Source organism: Alosa pseudoharengus, unplaced genomic scaffold, assembly GCF_046254945.1.
Source record: "Alosa pseudoharengus isolate Yale_2024_CS ecotype anadromous, Long Island Sound unplaced genomic scaffold, YU_APseudo_1.1 YU_APseudo_1.1_scf_4, whole genome shotgun sequence".
Classification (NCBI taxonomy): domain Eukaryota; kingdom Metazoa; phylum Chordata; class Actinopteri; order Clupeiformes; family Clupeidae; genus Alosa; species Alosa pseudoharengus.
The window spans coordinates 26,804,839-26,824,791 of record NW_027468774.1 but is presented as its reverse complement, the minus strand read 5'-3'; the positions used below and the strand labels follow the sequence as shown (position 1 = coordinate 26,824,791).

The window sequence follows — 19,953 nt, the reverse complement described above, 5'->3', positions numbered from 1 at the left end:
TTGAGTGCACGTACGGACACGGGAGAGGTATGACTCAACTCGTGAAAGTTAAGGTAAGAACATATATTACTACTGACATTGGGTGGCGTGTTCCTTTAAGGGAAAAGCATTTTGTTCTGTCAACTTGTCCATGTGATCTCCTAAACGAGCTTTCAATTGGCTGTTGGTTAAACCCTCCTTTAGTGACGACACAAGACAGCATTGACACATTGCCCGAAAGAATGTGAATTAACTCAGACCTACTCTCACAGAACCGGTATTGGATTCTCAACTTCATCCACACAGGAAACATAAGAAAATACTTAGTTGGCGAAGAGTTTAGTCGTAGGTAGGGTAACTTTACTGGTGCTTTGTTTTATGGAGGCTATTTCAAATTATTCGAGAATATCGGGTTATTTTGGGAGAGATCATTGAACAGCATTTCACTTCGCTGATATATCGAACATTTAACTTTTTCTACAAAGCTAATTAACCTACTGAACTTCGAGAGATGGACGAAATACGTTGCTTTTCCTCAAACAGAACTATCTTGTGCTTATTTGATGTGGATGGCACGCTGACATCACCAAGAGAGGTCAGTTTTGCAATATCTTGGATTATTAAGCCGTTTGTATATAACTCTGTATTTTGCAATAGAGGCTGCATGCGCAATATCCCGAGTTTGCGTACTGGCAATTATAGGATAGGCTATAGTTTTGCTTGGATTGCATGTTCTTTTCTTACGTAACACCATAGGCTATTTCAAGGATGATGCTCTTGTTGTTGAAGGCTTGATAACCTTACTTACCTAACTTACGCACTGAAAACAAACCATAACTTGCCCTATACCCCATGGTAAAACAAATATATAGACCATTATCGATATCATACCCCTACATTTGAAGTTATTCAATGATTATTTATTTATTTATTTATTTGTCTGAATGTCTGATTTTGCTGTATTAAAGCATTTATTATCATTGACGCAAACCGCTGATTTGACCGTTATAAACACAGATTTAAACATATAAATCAACTAATGTCAGGTTGTTTTGGATCGCTACATTAGCTACAACACATTCTCGAGAACGCGGTGTTCTCCGCTATTCGTATGGGCTGTATTCATAGTCGTCAGTGGATCTGAGGGTAGCCCAACCTCATCACGGCGTCAGTTTAATCTTATGGTAGGCTACTAAAGGAATGGTGCATTGTCGTGTCTCCAATCTCAAGGTCGTCTGTAGAGCAGACACATCTTTGATCGTAAATTTTCCTCAAGCTATGGCGAGGGATAGTTTCCGTCGTATCAATCAGTAGGGTAGGCTTTTTCACCATGATTGAAAAGTTTGGGCGAGCTGATCCCTGTTTTGCCATCCAGGAAATACTGCTGCTATTAACCGTTTGCTTAATATTTTACACAAGGTTAACGCACCAGAAGCAAACTAGCAAACTGGACAGCAGCACGCGCAACTTATGACACTCCTTATCAGTATTGCTCGCCCAACGTGCAAGAACCAGTTACATGAGGCAGGGTGTCATTAAATCACAGAGCTGAATGTTCAGTCCCTACCATAGTGTTCCGTGCTCAGTAATCACACAACGTGTAATTTTGATTTTGAGCCAGCTGATGATGGGGCTAGTGTTGTGACCCACCTGTCAGACTGTTGAGAGCAGTTTGTGACATTATAATTGTCAGTCAGACAGGAAAATAGTGTAGCCTACCCTTTAAGTAAAGGTACATTTGTTATGTTTACCTTGTGTTATGTGTTGTAATCTTGTGAGTATTAGTACTTTTTGATAGAATTCTCTTCATTATGTTGTCCTCATGCAGAAGATCGACCCGCAGCTGGATGCTTTTTTCCAGTCCCTGCGGAAAAAGGTGAAGATTGGTGTGGTGGGAGGGTCAGACTACAGCAAGATTGCAGAACAGTTGGGAGATGGCGATGAAGGTGAGTGTTGTATCCCCCCATTCACTTTTCTTGACACCTTGATGTGAAGAATAGAACTGATCAAAAGACTTTCAGTACCTGATGAAAATAAGAAAACGAGGACCATTTCACTCACTGATGAGACTGCCAAGATAAATGGTTAAGAGAATCCTGCTGCACACCTCATAGATGTGATCTGCTTACGTCTGTTGGCCCCACTGCATGTTGACTGAGTGTGAAAAAAAAGCATGTTGACAGAGATCACATGCTGATAGCACAGTTCACTGACGTACCTGTGACATTCCCATACGTGAATGCACTGGCCTGACCTAGTGACCTTGAAAGGGAATCGAGCATGTCTGGCCAAGTAAACAAAGAGTTGTGGAATGTGGGAGAACTGGCAGCATACGACCTGCCGCTCCCGACCAGACAGAACGCAGACATTCGGTCATGTTCATCACACTGTCCAATTTAAAGAACAGGAGAGAGTCTTTACAGCAATTCTGGATCAGGCTGGCTTTACATTGGGGCTAATCTACAATGCTGTAATCCTACAATGTCCAAGAATGGCTGTCCTTAAAGGGAGGGTGGCTATTTGTGTGTCTTGTCATGGGCTCAAAGTCTTAGTTCATGTAAGGTCTGATGCATGCTCTGACCCTTTCTCTTGTAGTAATCCACAAGTATGACTACGTGTTTGCTGAGAATGGAACGGTGCAATACAAAGATGGCAAGCTCCTCTCCAAACAGGTAATTCAGACTGCAATGACAAAAAGTGTTGCAATATGGTGCACTTATCTCTGATGTTGCAACGGTCGCTGTAGCTGATCTTCTCCTCTGCCAATGTCTTTGAAGGGTAGAGTTTATTAGCACTCTGCAAAGCTACCTCATGTGCTGTGCACCTAGTCTGTGGAGTCACACATGACATAGGCCGTGGCAACTATACTCAGACATAGGTCATGTTTGAGGTCATGCTTGACATTGTCTCTTCTCAGTAAACTTCATACATTTTTATGACCCCTTAACCCACCATCAGGGACACTCCCTCAGATCACCACCAAGACGAGAGCCATGTGCATTTATAAAGTCCCACCAAGTCTGGCCAAATGAACAGTGTCTGGAGCCACAGCTGGTGCTTCTTACCCAGTTATAATATTGTAATAGTGCTGGCAAGGGATTTAGCTTCAAAACATCCAGTTGAACTGCTTTTTAATCTCTGTAGGCTATTCAGAACCAACTGGGAGAGGAGCTTCTGCAGGATCTCATCAACTTCTGTCTGCGCTATATGGGACTGATCAAACTGCCCAAGAAAAGGTTGGATTTCTCTTATGTAGCCAGAATTGCACATCATTTGTAAAAGTGTTGGAAAAAATAGATAGGTACTACATCTTGGCTTTGTCCGAAATTGAAAATAATTCTGCCTTCTAAGATAGCATTCAGTGATGGCAAGGCATCAAGGCATTAAATCAAATATACAATTCTGCCTTCTAGAACACCTTAATTTTGCCAAAGTTTGAAGCCAGAATACATGTATCCTTAGTGACTCATTAGACAGTTGAAGGCAGCTAGGCAGCTGATAGCTGCCTTCCGTTTTGGACAGACCCATTGACCTTTCTCCCCATTAACCACATGCCAAGCTTCAGTGCAAGGATGAGTTATAACTTGTTAATGAATTGAACACTGTTGATCCTAACACTCCTTGTCTGAATCCCAGGGGCACTTTCATTGAATTCCGCAATGGAATGTTGAACATTTCTCCCATTGGAAGAAGCTGTACTCCAGAAGAGCGCCTTGAGTTCTCTGAAATTGACAAGGTAACTGTGGACCAACTTTAAACAATAGTTTCCCCACATGCTGTATACTTGGTACAGAGTGGTAGTGTAGTACAATATATAGACACATCTCACCCTAAAATACACAAACAAACCTGCAGTGTAGTTCCTCAAGCAAGTAGCTCTCTGCAATTTAACAATTTCCCCAAATGTGAATAGGATAATAATAATACACCGTGCCGTACCTTTCCAGGTACTCAACAGATAACTCTTTGCATTAGAGTAACTCAGTGAAGTGTTGAATGGAAACGGGGGTTGGGATGCCATGTGGTATTTAACCCTGTAAATGCAGTCAGAAGCAGAGCAACATTATTAATGGGAGCTTTTTTGGTGTGCTGAGTCTGCACCCAACCAATAGTGTTTTTGGGATGTGTGTGTCTTCCCCTGTGACCCTGTAACAGCAGGTTTTCATTCCTTCCCTTTGCACAGAGAGAAAAAATCCGGGAGAAATTTGTTCAAGCCCTTCAGCAGGAGTTTGCTGGGAAAGGATTACGTTTCACCAGAGGTGAGCAAAATGGCTAGGTGGCATTTGGGGCCAATGGAAGTTCTTCATATTCTCTTACTTGGTTTTGATCATAATCAGGGTCTGCACATGCTTATGTATGTATAAATGTATAAATGTAATATCACATCCAGCTCTAGAAAGAGGTTTAAAAAATGTCCCCTTACAGTCATATTTTTGTTTTATCCTTTCTCAACCTGTTAACCAGCCCATTCCCCCAACTGTGGATACATTGGACCTGTTTGTCCTCTTTTATCATAGGGTCCTCCCAACGGGGCTATTTCCGTGGTTGCACCACTTAGCACTTGAAAAGGCCATCATCCATAGTCCCTCTCTCTATCCCCTCTTGCAGCCAGGGATGTTTTTCTCTGGCGTGTGAGAACGTGGGTGTTTGTTCACGGTGGAATGAGTTGTTTTGCTCAGTTAATGATCTGTGAAAATGTACTGTGGACAGACACACAAACAGCCTGCAGGGATGTTTTTTCCAGCAGGAAAGTTATCTAGCCATGATAACACAATTAGCTGAAAGGCTTTAACAGTAGGACAGGACATGTTTGTCCATGATAAGGAATTATGAGGAAAGTAATGTCTTTTATGACTGCTCTCCTCGTTGACGACTGATATGACTGTGGCAGAGACACACATTCACATTTCTGTTTTTGTTTTGCGAATCTACTGTCATGCAGTTTAAATAGCAGCACTTTATGGTTTGTTGTTATTGCTCCTCCCAAATAAACCTGTTTAGTGTATGACAAACAGACATGTAAATACATGCACCAGGATGCTGCTTTTTAAGCTCTCTCTCTCCCAAGAAATCGGTTAATGTTTCTGTTCACATATTGTTACACTGTTAAACTAACTCCAACATGGTACGTGCCATGTAGTCTTCCATGCTGTCTGTACATCATTAACATCTTGGGGCAGTGTCATGTACCTAGGACAGTATCTCAGCTCAGTTATATTATCATTCTGCTTGAGTCTCTTTCCCATTTTATGCAATCTTTCTGCCCATCTAGACTGGCTTGAGTAATGATTATGCAGGTTTTTTTGCCATTTGCCAGGGCAATGTGCGAAATGCATATATCTGGCCTTTCATTGCCTTTTCTCTGGCTTTATGACCGGGGGTTGGGTTAGAACATATGCACAAGAGGGCTGAGCAAGTTGGGGGTGTGCACCAGCAGACTTTCTGATTGGCTGCTGACCTGCCAGTTTCTGCCTTTGTTGGAGAGCTCAGTGCACTCTGGGATTTTTCCACAAAGTAGTTAAGTCTGGGACTTAAGACGGAGGGGCACAGCATGTAACAATGCCTGTCAAGAGGCATATAAACTGACCACTGACACACTGTAACCACGGTGACTTTGCTGATGCATGTTTGTGGTTTGGAATTGAAGCAAGCTCTCTCACCACTACCAAATGAATTGCTTGGCAAACTTGCAAGCTCACAAACAGGGCAGACCCAGAGACCATAATGTGTTCAGGGCTGCTTGGAAACCACCAGAAATTGGCATTCCAATCCCAGTAAGACATGCATGCATGTCCCTGCACAAATGCAGTGTATGTGCAGTGTGTTGAAGACTGAGGCCCTGCATTGAGTCTGCCAAGGGGTGTTGCTTGCGCAGAGCATTCATGGACCTTATCAAAGATCTGTGTTGTCAGACTAATCACCCCACGGCTGGGTTCAAACGCCTTTGTACTTCTAAGCTTTGAGTGGACTGATCACTGGAGTCTCTGTTTTGCTGCAGAACAGGGGGGTTGTTTTTCAGCTGTGTCACTCTCAAAACAGCTGCAGCAGTTGTCTTATCTGCAACAGACTGTTGTTGGTGCTTAAAACCACTGTGTGAACCCGTTTTTGCAGTAGATTGGGTTGGCTATGGGTCCTCTTTTTCTAAATCTCAGAGAATCTTAGCAGTTATCCCTATTGGGATTACATCTTCATAAATTGATTCCAAGAGCAATCTTTTCCTTTGTCTGAAAGACACACTATAAGTGAGTCTGTGCACAATTTTGACTAGATATGATTGGACCACGGTAAATACTAGCTCTTGAAAAACCTCCTGTGTCTGTAAAGACTGTGAGGCAAGTTACTACATACTTTAGAGTTTGTGAAATTCATGATCTGAATAAAAAATGTTTCACTGGTCTTGGGAAACAAACACACAGCAGTCACAATGGAGAATAAAGGGAAAACAATATGTGAAACATGTTAAACAACAAAAGATCCTCAGTACCTGAAACTATCACAACAATAAAGGTGAAAGTAATCAAAATAAATCCAAAAGGGTAGATATAAAGGAAATACTATGGTCACCAAATTAAACCCACCCACATTTAGCTGATATAGTAAAGTAGCCTAGATACAAAAAGACACATCAAACTTTTAATTTAATTTCATGCAGTATTCCATTAGTATAGCAAAAGTGCACCCCGCCCTATGATTCATGGTACATAATGAAACTGATACGTGCTGCACAACATGACCACCAACATGACCAACTCATGGATACATGAGAGTGTGGGCTGTTCAACTGGTATCTTGCAGTATATTGGGTGCACTGGATGATTGGAAGTCATGTCTTCAGTCACTATGTACTGTACAATATGTTGCAAACAACAGGCAGGTTGTAACCATGAACAGGAAGGAGGAAGCTCTTATCTATATGGCTGCAAAATATACTAAACTAAATAACTCTTCAGCGGCATGCTTCTGACATTTTAAGCCCTAAGCAACCACCCGTGCTGCCTATGACATGGCCTACCCTTGCATGAAACATGTAACATATAATAAAACAGAAACAAAGGTCAAAATAATGGACCCATGTGCACCAAAGACTGTCAACATGATGACAAAACTGAAAGAAGTTTAAAACGAGTATAAACAAAAAAAGCTGATGTGTGGATCACATCATCAACAAATGCACCAGTTCGGAAGAGTCAATTCTTTGATGATTGTTTGCGGAGCCTTACTGGCTATGCCTGGTTAAGCTGTGCTGGTGTAATTGATGAAACAGTGCCCCCATGCTGTTTGTCTCTCTACAGGCGGTCTGATCAGCTTTGATGTGTTCCCTGAAGGCTGGGACAAGAGGCTGTGTCTGCAGGTCCTGGAGGCCGAGGGCCTGGATGCCATCTACTTTTTTGGCAACGAGACAGATCTGGTGAGTGAGGGAGGAGCGGCAAAGGTTGGGCTTAAAAGGGCACCACACTAGGGCTGAGTTGTAGCCTAAAGAGGGGGTTTAAAGGAGAATTCCGGTGATTCTTTTTTGTTGTTGTTGGTACGAAACCCCCCCAAAAACAATCGGCTCTACCTAGATGAAGTTGCTGCAGCCAACAGCTAGAGTAGCCAAGCAGCTACAGTGCTACACTCTAGGGGCATGGACATGGGGGCTCATTAACATGCCCCCAAAGTGTAGCACTGTATGTTTGTTTTTTTCGTCGGAATTCTCCTTTAAGGGCAGATGGAGGGTACTGGGAGAAACAAGAAATAAACAGAGGACGTTTTGAAGATCCAGGCACAGATCATGCCATTAAGTCGCATGCTTGTTTATCAAAAATCCTCATGACACAGTTGTTGCCTGTAGTGACTGTCAGTTCTGATTTGTTCATCTCCAGGGTGGAAATGACTACGAGATCTTTGAGGACCCACGCACCATCGGTTTCACCGTCTATTCTCCCAAGGACACGGCGAGGCTCTGTCGAGAGCTCTTCTTCAATGCCCCTCCCAATGAATCATGATGGCCTTGAGAAGAGAAGAGCAATGTCCTTCCAGGAATAGACTCTCTTGCCTCTACGTTTGGGAGTGCACTGGTGACAAGTGCTCCTTCAGCCAAACCAAGGGAGCATCACTTTCATCTCTACATAGTGTACAGACCACTACTGATTTTATAATATATAATTTAATATATATATATATATATATATATATATATATATATATATATAATATCTTTTTGTTTTCACTGTCATTGTGAATGATGATGATGGTGATGATCATCATTCTGGAGTACTGGAACTTTTAAAGGGAACAATTTCTCAGCACCCCCTTGATGTGGTGCTCGCCACTTTGTGGAATTTTTTTGGTACAAATGACTTTGGCCTGTTGCTTTTAAAGCTGAGAGCTCTGACAAAGATGGACAATGGATGAACAAAATAGCTTTGTTTCTAATCTCTGTTTTGTGATCCTGTGGAGGGAGGGGAGGGGGGGTATTGTGTTTCAAATCAAAGTCGGATAATATTTCTCATGGTTAAATATTCACAAGCCTCCAAGACTTGTACATGTAGATAATCCATTGTGAATACCACTGCATCAGTGTGGGGTGTGTGTACTAGTTTTGCACTCAGACTGACACAGTGAGCATACTTTGTTGGGGATGATCAGTTTACATTGTGAATGTAGCAAGTGAGGGGAGTTATTCATTGCGACGGAGCAAAACATTCCCAGCAGACAGTGTTCGGTGAATCATTCCCCTTTACTGAAAGCAACTGCCAGCCAACAGAATACAAACAGCATGTCATTTGTAGGACATGGCTCTTTTGGGTGCTTATCCCAGTGACTGATGTTTTGTATACTATTTATTATTAGTCCTCTGCCTTGCAAGAGCTACAGGGCAGAGTAGGTGATTGATTAGGAGTCTACAATTGTTGTCTACAAAGCATTGATTATGTAAATTGAAATGTGAATTGTACATGTTGACATATATCGTAGACAACTGTGCTGCACATCTATAGCAGAAGCCATAAGCAGGAGTCACCACATAAAGCATGATTACTCTCCAGCTATCTTGCATTCTCATACTTCATTACTCCTTCGGATGAGTTGGAATGTCAAAGTAGCATCCATGTAAACACTCCCACCACTGTGAGGGAAAAAATCATTTACAGGCTCTGTGTGTGTGTGTGTGTGTAAGATATGATTGTTGACAGACACACAAACACATCCTGCGGTAACAAGTGAGACCATTGTGTGGGTGGTGTGGGTTATTAGCATTGTATTGCTTATCCCACCACATTATTTGAGTTTACATTTAAACTATACACTTAGTGTATGAATGCAAAGTACATCACGTCAATAAAGATTTTCAATTAATGAATGAACTACTTATCTTACTGCTTAGCATTGTACTGTATATCCCAGTCACATCTTAATACATGCTTTTAGGTATTCATCAATCTATATATTTCTTATCATTTAGGACAGTTTATATAAAACAGATCTTTGCTCCAAATATAAGGATTATGGCTGATGTAACGTAATATAAAAATGTTTGCAGCACAGGAAATTGTTACACAATAGGCTGTTACTTAGACACAGATTTCCTATCATTTCAAAATGGGATTCATTATCCAGATACACTGTCAGTCAGACTACCGTGTTATATTAATGTTAGGGTAATACATTAAGGACCAGCACTATTCAGGAAAGTTATTCAGAATAATAAATGATATATGATATTACAATATAAAAAGAGAAGCCAGCACAACTACATATCTTAATCATAAATTGTTTAATAACTCTCAAATTCACATTAAGATTACTTCTAACACCAGTCACAGTGATCTGACCGGAAAGAAAAGTGCTCAGAAATGTACCAACTCAATATTTAAATATGAAAGTACATATAGTACCACAAACATTACATGAAATAAAGTCAAATACTGACAAACTCAAGCATAGAAAAGATGCATAGAACTCTGAATCAAAAAATAAAAATAAATAAGGTGGAAACATGCAATTAATCCACAACCAATTACATGATGAATGTTTGGATGACTTAACAGTTATTTCAAAATACCTCTAATCCTTAATATATATGATTTTGCGTATTCTGAGTTGGAAAATTATTGTTTTGTAGAAAATAACTAACTATAGTAACTACAATTTAAAGTGTTCTTTTACTCACACAATTATTTTGATATGGCTACGGCTGCTTTGACAAAGTTCTGATAGGTATCTACATAGAAGCTGATTATTTGCCCTGAATAGCCCCAATTGTTTCAGTATGGGTGTTGTGGTAAGTTTGGCAGTAAATTGTATTCAAGTCATAAATGTCTTCTTTGACTATGGATCCCAATCCAGCGTATAATTTTACATTGAAAATCCCTTATCCTAGCAACCAAACACAAACAAAATAAGAGTAATAAATTAGAAAATAAATATCTAAATAAATAAAGGCCAAAGTAACAAGCCAGGTGCTGACTGTACTCAGAAGAACAATAATCATTGCTTGTGTTACCATCATAGACTCCCACTCAAGTAAATTGGTCTCTATCTCATTGTATCGAGCATCCCCTGTGTCTTGCCTTACATTCCCACGCCCTGACACAACAACCAACACAACTTTGGTTTCCAATTCTTCTGTCAACTTGGAATTTCCCTTCAAGATGCTTATCCAGCAACCTTCAGTGTCCCATTTCTCACTTCCATCCACCTTTCACAGTAACTCCATCTAACCTGAGCTCCCCTCTTCTTCCTTTACCAGCCACCCCGCCCCGCTCTGCTCCGACCCACCCCAACCCTCCCCACCCTTCCCGCTGTGTTCAGAGGACCAGGACCAGGACCAGAGCCTAGGAGCTGATTATCTGGCCTGACCAGGTCTCATGCTTCGTTCCTGGGTTCAGGTGAGTGATGACCACATCCACGGCCTGGACCTTGAGGTTTTTGGGTGGAACGGGGCAGACCTTGTAGGTGACCTCGTCCCCCTCCACTGGCACATACTCCCCTTCGATGCTATGAGACACAAAACAAAGAGGGACATTTTAGAATGCTATAAAAAAGAATTCTATTATTTACAAATTATGTCAACCCTATATTTAATTGAGAATAGTTCAAACACAGCACATCAATTGTTGAAGGAGAGAAATGTGACTATTTCATGGAAAATATAAGCACATTTTGAATTTGATGTCAGCAACATGTCTCAAAAAAGTTAGGACGGGAGCAGCAAAAAGCTGGAAAAGTTGTGTAATGATAAAGACAACAAAAGGAGGAACATTACACAACTAATTTTGTGAACTGGAACCATGATTTGAACCATCTTGTTTGCGTGCCTGCCCCACCCCCACCTCCCAGTCTCTCCAGCTCTGCATCCCGGGGACATCAAACGATCTGAGCCCCATCACCCCACGCCCTGCCCCCACCTGATGCCTCCTTGCCTGTGCCTGTTGAGGTGTCCAAAACTCTGGCTACCCTGACAGGGGCATCAAGGAGGTGGTCATCCCCCACCCCACCTCATTACCAGTGCAACACTCACCCCCACCATCACTGGATATTGCACCCCTCCCCCACATGGCGACCACGAACAACGAGGTGACAACGACTTCAGTCAACAGCCATCAGACACACAGACCCCAGATGCTGCACCCCTCCCCTCCCCCCTCCATCATCACTGCTGATCAGGCTATCGCACCTCTCCCCCACATGGTGACCACGAGTAGTGCGGCAACAATGGCTTCAGCCAACGGCCATCAGTCTCTAGCCACACGACAACCCTCTCAGAAGCATCCCTCCTCCTCCTCCCCCTCATCCCCCCCATCATTACAGCTGATCAAGTAAGTTATCTTTTAAAAAAACTTCATCCTCGTAAGGCAGCCGGGCCTGACAGACTGTGTCCAAGGCTGCTCAAGGCCTGTGCTGCTGAACTGGGGGAGCCACTGAAGCACATCTTCAACTGGAGTCTACGTCTCGGACAAGTTCCAACACTGTGGAAGACATCATGTCTCACCCCCGTCCCCAAGAAGCCACACCCCAGTGAGCTTAATGACTTCAGCCCTGTCGCTCTAACATCAAATGTGATAAAAACAATGGAGCGACTGGTCTTAGGTATGCTCAGACCCCAGGTACGCCATGCACTAGACCCGTTACAGTTTGCATACCAGGAGAAAGTGGGCGTGGACGACGCCATCACTTATCTTCTACACAGGACACATTCTCACCTAGACAAGGGGAAAAGTGCTGTGAGAATCATGTTCTTTGATTTCTCAAGTGCTTTTAACACCATCCAACCCCTCGGACTGGGAGACAAGCTCTTGCAGATGGGTGTGGACGCTCACCTGGTAACCTGGATTACAGATTACCTGACCGAGCGACCGCAGTTCGTCTGACTGAAGAACTGTCTCTCTGACACTGTGATCAGCAGCACCGGAGCGCCACAGGGAACTGTGCTCTCTCCAGTCCTGTTCACCCTGTACACATCTGACTTCTGCTACAACACCGAGTCATGCCACATGCAGTAGTTTTCTGACGATACTGCAATTGTGGGGTGTATCAGGGACGAGCAAGAGGAGGAGTACAGGAGCCTGGTGGACTTTGTGCATTGGTGCAAACTCAATCACCTTAAACTCAACACTTCAAAGACCAAGGAGATGGTGGTGGATTTCCGCAGGTCTAAGCCCACTCTGCTACCAGTCTCCATTGATGGGGTCAATGTGGAGGTGGTTAGCACCTACAAGTATCTGGGTCTCCACCTGGACAATAAACTGGACTGGTCAGCCAACACTGATGCACTCTACAAGAAAGGACAGAGCAGGCTGTACTTCCTGAGGAGGCTGCGGTCCTTCAATGTGTGCATCAAGCTCCTCAGGATGTTCTACCAGTCTGTTGTGGCCAGCGTCCTCTTCTATGCAGTGGTATGCTGGGGAGGAAGCGCAAAGAAGAAGGATGCTGGGCGACTTGACAGGCTGGTAAGGAAGGCTGGCTCTGTAGTGGGAGCTGAACTGGAGTGCATCACTTCAATATCTGACAAAAGGACCCTGAACAAACTGATCAACATCTTGGACAATGAATGTCATCCACTCTACAGCACTATTAAAAAGCAAGAGCTTGATCAGCTGGAGACTTCGCTCACTGCCATGCACAACTGAAAGGCTGAGGAAGTCATTTGTCCCCAGGGCCATTGAACTGTTCAATGCCTCACTAAAGGGAAGAGGAGAGATAGACTTCTCTGCATAGTCTGTCTGCCTCTTCACCCCCTCTATGTTTGGATACTGTCTGTCCACTAGCCACTTTTACCACTGTCTTTCTGCCTCACTGTTTGCGTGCTATATTAGCACATTAGCACATATGCATAACCCCTCCCTCCATGCCACAGCCGAACTGTACCTTTTCTTAAAATAGTTAAATATATAGATATATATACATAACTTTACTTTATTTCTGCATTGTTGCACTGTTGGACTTACTTGCACTATCACCATGACACTCATTCACACAGAGCACCTTACCTTACCTTACTATGCACAGAGAATCAAAGGCTCAGTCCCTGCCTCAGTCATTGCAAGCGCCTCTGATTGATTAATCACCACTATGTGGATACTGTTTTTAGAATTGATTTAGATTAAGTGTTAAGTGTTGCCTCTGCGACAAAGCAACTTACTCGGAGATGTGGACAAATATGTCTTCCCCACCGTGGGAAGGACGGATGTAGCCATGCCCCTGTGACCTGGAGAAGTTTTTGCACACACCCTTGAAGACTGGTCCTGAGGTGGCCCGCACCGTGCTGGTAAGCGGAAAGCAAAGTACAGACACAGAAACATTGAGCACCAGGAAGTTAATCAAGCCACAGGAAACGGAAGCATATGGACAGAGACTCAAAAGTCAGGAGAGTCCTTACGCCGAGTAGGTGCGGGTGCGCTTGGTGGGCAACGGGCTTGGCAGCTCCCCTGGAACTGGCGGTGCCCTCTCCCACACGCGGCTTCCTTCCCGCAGGACGGGGAAGGACAGGGAGAAGGGTGTGTTTCGGGGTGACCGCAGTGATGGGTCCGTGGGAGAGGACAGGGTTGGATCCGCCATAACAGCAACAATATTCTTCCTCTCGCCTTGTGGAATGGTAGAACAGGAGCTGGTGGTGGGGCTTTGGTAGAAGGCCTACAGGCTGTGCTGGTGGATTGGAGAGTTACGTCCTGGCTAGATGTGATACTTAGTTCTTAGATGTGATCCTAATTCTGTTGTTTTTTTACCTACTTTGTTTGTATTTTAAAGCTTACTGATGTAGTGTGTGTCTGACTGGTGCACTGACAAAATGTGAAAGATTCAAAGCCCCTGGACTTTCTATAAGGGAGAGACAGCAGAGATAGTTTTACTTAGAACGTTAGATATTATTTGCAGAGAATGTAAAAAAAAAAAAATAAGTTTGATATTTCAGTAGATATCAACTGATAAAATTACAGAGAAACAAGAGAATATGCCATTCTTCTAATGTAAAAGTTGAGAGCACCAAAAGGTAATAAAGTACCAAAAAACATAATTCTCTATTCTCTAGCCTATTTCTACTACAACGCAAAATGCCAAATATCTGTATGTAGCCTACAGCACAGTGGATTTGTTTGCATATAAGCAGGGTCACTAAAAGCAGAGGGATTGGTAAACAGAGACACAGTGTAGCCATGTGAGGCCACACTGGATACCTTCGCACACAAAAGCACTATTGTGCATCAAGACTCGCTGGTACAAATTGAGACAATGTGTTTGCTATGAGGCGCAGGCTGTAAGAGCACTGTGTGCTTCCAGGGCATCGAAAGATACACTGTGCCATCTAAGATACCATTTCTTATCCTGGACCAATACAAGATCAAGGTTAGCCTACTCTAAAGGCCACTCACTGCTGCTCTGCACGTTCATCCGCGCCCTCGTCAGTGATGCTGGCATCACGATCACGCTAGTGTTGTGCTTCTTACGTCATCGAGCTATCCAGCACGACATCGACCAGCCCTTGGCTGTAATTAACCGATAGTAACGTTTGAACGTTATTGAAATGGCAAAAAACATCAAAACATCTAGCCTATACCACAACAATACCAGTGAAGAAATAATATAAAATATGCAACGGTCTGGTGCTTTTGTAATCATGCCAGTGATGCGACAGGGAAGTTCACAACAGCTTGGTTTGCCAGGGTGATAAACCTACAGACAAAATTACACACGCTAAAAATGTGCCCAATTATTATAATCTTATAAAAAGAGTGTATTACAACAACTTGCGATTAGAAGTCTGAAGATGAAAGTAGCCTACGAGCATCCGCAATGAACCCCGTGCTCCGTTCTAAACTGGTGATGAAATCATGCACTCAGATTCCAGAAAATTCTTAAGGGTGATGAGACAAAAGGGAGTGGGCAAGGGAAGCAAAATGGCTAGGCTCGTAGTTAAGTCACTAAAATAATTCAAGACGACTCATTAACTAACAGAGGAGAGTCACATATGCGGACCTATTCCTCATTGTTGCCATTCTACAACAGAAAGGCAGACAATCAACAAGAGTCCCGCGCATCACTAGTCATCAAGGACAAACATTGGAGACTACAATTTGAAAAGGCTACTTACCATAAAAAATGAAGTTCGTTTGACAGTCGAGGTCGAAAATGCATATGTCTTGTCACTCGCTATTATATAACTAGCCTACAAATAAATAAATAAATCACGTAACGGCGCGTGTATCAGTGGAATACCCAGCTCCCCGGGAATGGCTGCTTGCGCAGCTGGCTGGGATTCCACCGTTGGTAGTGAAGACAAGGGCGTGAGTTCGTGGGCGTGAAGAGAGAAGCCCGCGCTATGACAGCTCAAGCATACCGGGAATGGGACACTATGGAGGTGACGTTATTTAAAAAATGTGCGCTTGCTTACAAACAGGAATAGAGCAGATGCGTGACTACATGCCCTTTAATGATCCAACAGTCATGGCCGTGTGATGTTAGTGTTTTTAAATGTACCAGAAGCACACAAAAACAAGACCGCACCATACACATGACTTACAGAGGGAAATGCTTATAGGTCCTAGCCTACCAAACCATTCAATAGATTGAAAAAGCTTCATGGAAAGCAGCATTCCAATATTTATTAAATTCGAGACACATTATGCAAATACAAAGTTCATCCACACAACATGTCAAATTCATCACTGCCATGTGCTGGAGAGACATACTGTTAACATTCTCGAGATTACAATTATTCAGACAGGAATGAATCTGAAACACTTGGTTCTCATTGGCCCTTTTCAAATTTTCAGATATAAATAAATAGATTTTTCAAACAAAACTCTAGTAAGTTTCTGCAACAAGTATGTTTCCAAAGAGGAATTGATGGAGTCTGATAATGGATTAAGAGTAACTGTGTGCAGCCTAAAGAAACAGTGCTTTGCTTTCATTACAAAACATAATACGACCATATACTACGACCATCTAGAGCCAATCCTTCAACTGTGTAACGACCATAATTACAACAGTAGCAGATTTTGGGTGATTCATACTTATAGCTGAAGAGGGCATAAGGTTCATTCAGTGGCTAGGGATGGCAACTTGTCCTTTTGTGTGGCATCAACCCTCCATTAACTAGTTGTTCCACCACGACAGAAGACCCAAGCCTGGTTCACTTATAGAGCCCTGAAACAGAGATGGACAAGCTGTAAAAATTGAATTATTTGTACATGAAAAGACAACTAAAAGGCAGTTAAGGTTGTTATATAAGTATTATAGCTATTAATTAGACAGACAGACAAGTATTGACAGGGTTCCCACTCTAAGTCAAGTGTAAAATTCCATGACTTTTCCCTGACAAAAAAATCTGGATTTCCATGACCTATAATGAGAAGATTTATGAGCAGCCGCATAGCGTTCAATAATCTTTGACTTTTTTTAGAGCGGAATATGAATAAATGGGTATTGAAGAAACAAAGTTGGGCTAACCATCACCACTCAAACATGCAGTAAAGCTAATAACCAGATATACACCAATTCTGTGTGGAAATACATTTGTATTAATGTGTTTTGGCAAGTATATGCTACAACAAAATTCCCTGATATTCCCTGACTTTCCATGTCTGGAATAGACTCAAAATTCCATGATATTCCAGAAATTCCATGACCTGTGGGAACCCTGTATTTATTAATCCCCAAGGAAATCAAGGCATCCATTTACATAACACACATAAAAACAACAAACACACACACAATAGTGGAAGGAAGTACAATAATTAAAGATGTGACAGTGAAGCGACACATTCAAAACAAGGACATTTAGGGGGTGGGGTAAGACATATTAAAAATAATAAATTTTACACAACTGTGATAACATAACCAAAGTTTTTCAATACACCCAGCCAAACATACACAGGAAACAAAGACCATCCAAGTAGCCTTTCATAAAATGTCTCTTACTATGAGTGTGTATGGAGCCTCTTTCTTCTGCTCAGTCTCTGGTGCACCTGGTGCTGCTGGCGTCTCTGAGGCCTTACTCGGCCCCGTGGGCGAGGTGTCCAGGAAGAGCTCATCTGAAACCCGGAAGCGGATCTCCTCGCCCTGGTCCATGTAGAGGTCGTGGGCTCCCTCGTCTGTCTCATACTCCCACAGCCATACCTGCTCTGCCTCATCACTTGTGTTGCAGTTAAGGTACATATCTCAATGTGGTCAGTGTATACTTGCGCGCGCACACACACCCCTGCTATATACAAGCAGATTCTGCACCACCAGCACCATCCAGCAAAAAAAGACAAACATTCAGATAACATTAACTCAATGTCATCTACAGCAAATACTTTACATTTCCAAGAATTTTTCCATCAAAGAGAAGGATACAATTTAGCAGGCTGTTGTAAAGACTCTGGAGGAATGACTATGTCATCAAAAAATCCAAGACTGACTAGAAACCCAAAAAAAGACCAGGTAAAATACTCAGTCATGCACAGCAGTAAAATGAAGCAGTCAGTGTCAACAGCAGCAAGTCGTGGCCTACTGGTTAGGGCTTCGGGCTTGTAACCGAAGGGTTGCCAGTTCGATCCCCGACCAGTAGGAACGGCTGAAGTGCCCTTCAGCAAGGCACCTAACCCCTCACTGCTCCCCGAGTGCCACTGTAGCAAGGCTCACTGCTCTGGGTTAGTGTGTGCTTCACCTCACTGTGTGTTCACTGTGTGCTCTGTGTGTTCACTAATTCACAGATGGGATAAATGCAGAGACCAAATTCCTTGTATACGCCAGTATACTTGGCCTAGAAACCTGATTTATATTTACATTTACAACAAACTAGCACTCAAATAATAGGTTGGCAGAGAGCGACTTCCACAACTAACAAATAACCAGATGTCCTGTTACTGACACTAACCCTTCATATTTTGGCAGCTACAGAGCACAAAGTGACACTTAAGGCCCTATTTTTAAAAGGCAGGCAAAGCGCAAAGTCTATCAACAAGCAAAGTTCATGTGCATGAACTAGCCTATAGGTCCCGTGTGGCGTATGGGGGTATCATTGTTAATTCGCAAACTGATATACCCTAGTTGCTAAATTAGCTTTAGTTAGAATTAAGACTTTGCACTTTCTTACCCATTGATCAAATTAGGGCCCAAAATGATTTTCCTCTAGAAGTGGGGCAGACAATGACACTGACCATCATGCAACCTAAGCCACTGGCATCATAAAGGTTTCACTTTACCTTACATGCTATTTAGGATGGTTAAAAGACAAAAGCAAACATAGAAACAAATGTTTTATTCATCTGGTCACCATCATTTCTCACCGTGTACCCCCTCCTGGCTGCAGTATTTAATTTTGCCCACAAGTATCTCATCCAAGAATGGGTGGAACACCACATACCTGAAATGGACTGAGGAAAAGGAAATGTATGAACAGCTCATAAAGGTCCAATTATGACTGCAATTCTACAGAAACAGCTTCATGCCAGACTGTTAGCCACCCCTGCAAAAGGGGAAGTGTAAGAAAGTTACCAGAGAGGGTTAAAGCTAGTAATCAAGGATCTTTGAAGGTACCTTTTGTGTGAGAGGCACCGTCACCAGGGAATATGTAGGAGTCCTCCAACTTTATTATGTCATAAAGACAGATGCACAGTCCAACATTGTAAACCACCTGGAAACATTAACACCGACACATCTTAACAGTTAACATAACGTTAAGATTTGACATATAAAATCTGACCTACACATCTGACAATCATTTTGCAATGCTAAAATTCTAAAACGAAGCTGTCTGTCAATGATTTATTTTCCTTTGTGAAATTACAGTGACAAACATGGGCCAATGTACTAACTAAGGTAAGGACATCTCTTACCTTGTTCGCCAATTTTTTATTGAGTTCCTCTGTAACAGCTTCATTGAGCTGCCTCTGAAAGTTCCATGGAGGAATCCTCACAGTATCGACCATCTCAACCAAAACAAACATCCTGCTAAACATAGCGACAAGCGACAACATTACATTGTAACAGATGACTTTGAATGACAACTAATAGTAACCTAGCTAAAGTGGGCATGATGTCAATGTAGCAACACATGGGAAAAGTAACGTTGAAATATTTCCTTGACGTTAACTAACGTTAGCTAGCTAAGTTGCTAGCCAGCTATCATGTTTAAAGTAGGCCTAATGCAAATGTTAACTACCTTGTCGAAACTGTTCAGCAGTTATACATGAGTCACTCAGTACAAGGAAGGCGCTTATCATCCATTTGTACGTTCCATTACCCTTAATTGTGTAACATTTTTAAGTGCTGTCACGCCAAACGTGTGGCTCAATTTATGTATCCATTGACGGTAAATTGCCACACGTGCCGTGTCACGACAGTGTGCATCAACACACGGCAAGTCGTAAAAGCAAAACAACTGAGAAGCACGAATCACAAGTCCTAAAGGGCTGCAGCTACTTTGAGGAGAGAGAGGGGGGTCGTAATATGTATATCATATATTAATATAAATAATAAATATATACATTGGCTTCAATGTAGGCCTTTTTTTAC

General features: G+C 42.5%; 3 protein-coding genes across 5 annotated transcripts; 1 reads left to right on the top strand and 2 right to left on the bottom strand.

Annotated features, from left to right (window-relative positions):
- Nucleotides 1-232: 232 nt before the first annotated feature.
- pmm1 (phosphomannomutase 1) lies at nucleotides 233-9,315 on the top strand. Its single transcript, XM_076265653.1, has 8 exons — nucleotides 233-574; nucleotides 1,808-1,925; nucleotides 2,575-2,651; nucleotides 3,124-3,215; nucleotides 3,616-3,715; nucleotides 4,163-4,238; nucleotides 7,272-7,387; nucleotides 7,842-9,315. The coding sequence occupies exons 1-8, from the start codon at nucleotides 491-493 to the stop codon at nucleotides 7,962-7,964; spliced, it is 786 nt and encodes a 261-aa protein (XP_076121768.1). The 5' UTR covers nucleotides 233-490; the 3' UTR covers nucleotides 7,965-9,315.
- A 408-nt stretch (nucleotides 9,316-9,723) lies between these two features.
- Nucleotides 9,724-15,886, bottom strand: csdc2b (cold shock domain containing C2, RNA binding b). 2 transcript variants are annotated; one of them, XM_076265657.1, is made up of 4 exons: nucleotides 15,545-15,886; nucleotides 13,838-14,274; nucleotides 13,601-13,723; nucleotides 9,724-10,956 (listed from the first exon to the last, which is right to left on the bottom strand). In XM_076265657.1, exons 2-4 carry the CDS (start codon nucleotides 14,014-14,016, stop codon nucleotides 10,794-10,796), a joined length of 465 nt encoding a protein of 154 aa, XP_076121772.1. In that variant the 5' UTR covers nucleotides 14,017-14,274; nucleotides 15,545-15,886; the 3' UTR covers nucleotides 9,724-10,793. The 2 variants fall into 2 exon arrangements, with proteins under 2 accessions (XP_076121772.1, XP_076121773.1); XM_076265658.1 differs by lacking the exon at nucleotides 15,545-15,886 and having other exon boundaries at nucleotides 13,838-15,520.
- Nucleotides 15,887-16,029: 143 nt separating this feature from the next.
- polr3h (polymerase (RNA) III (DNA directed) polypeptide H) lies at nucleotides 16,030-19,756 on the bottom strand. 2 transcript variants are annotated; one of them, XM_076265654.1, is made up of 7 exons: nucleotides 19,601-19,756; nucleotides 19,275-19,389; nucleotides 18,976-19,072; nucleotides 18,726-18,812; nucleotides 17,791-17,854; nucleotides 17,374-17,587; nucleotides 16,030-16,599 (listed from the first exon to the last, which is right to left on the bottom strand). In XM_076265654.1, the coding sequence occupies exons 2-7, from the start codon at nucleotides 19,383-19,385 to the stop codon at nucleotides 16,549-16,551; spliced, it is 624 nt and encodes a 207-aa protein (XP_076121769.1). In that variant the 5' UTR covers nucleotides 19,386-19,389; nucleotides 19,601-19,756; the 3' UTR covers nucleotides 16,030-16,548. The 2 variants fall into 2 exon arrangements, with proteins under 2 accessions (XP_076121769.1, XP_076121770.1); XM_076265655.1 differs by having other exon boundaries at nucleotides 19,275-19,386.
- Nucleotides 19,757-19,953: the final 197 nt, after the last annotated feature.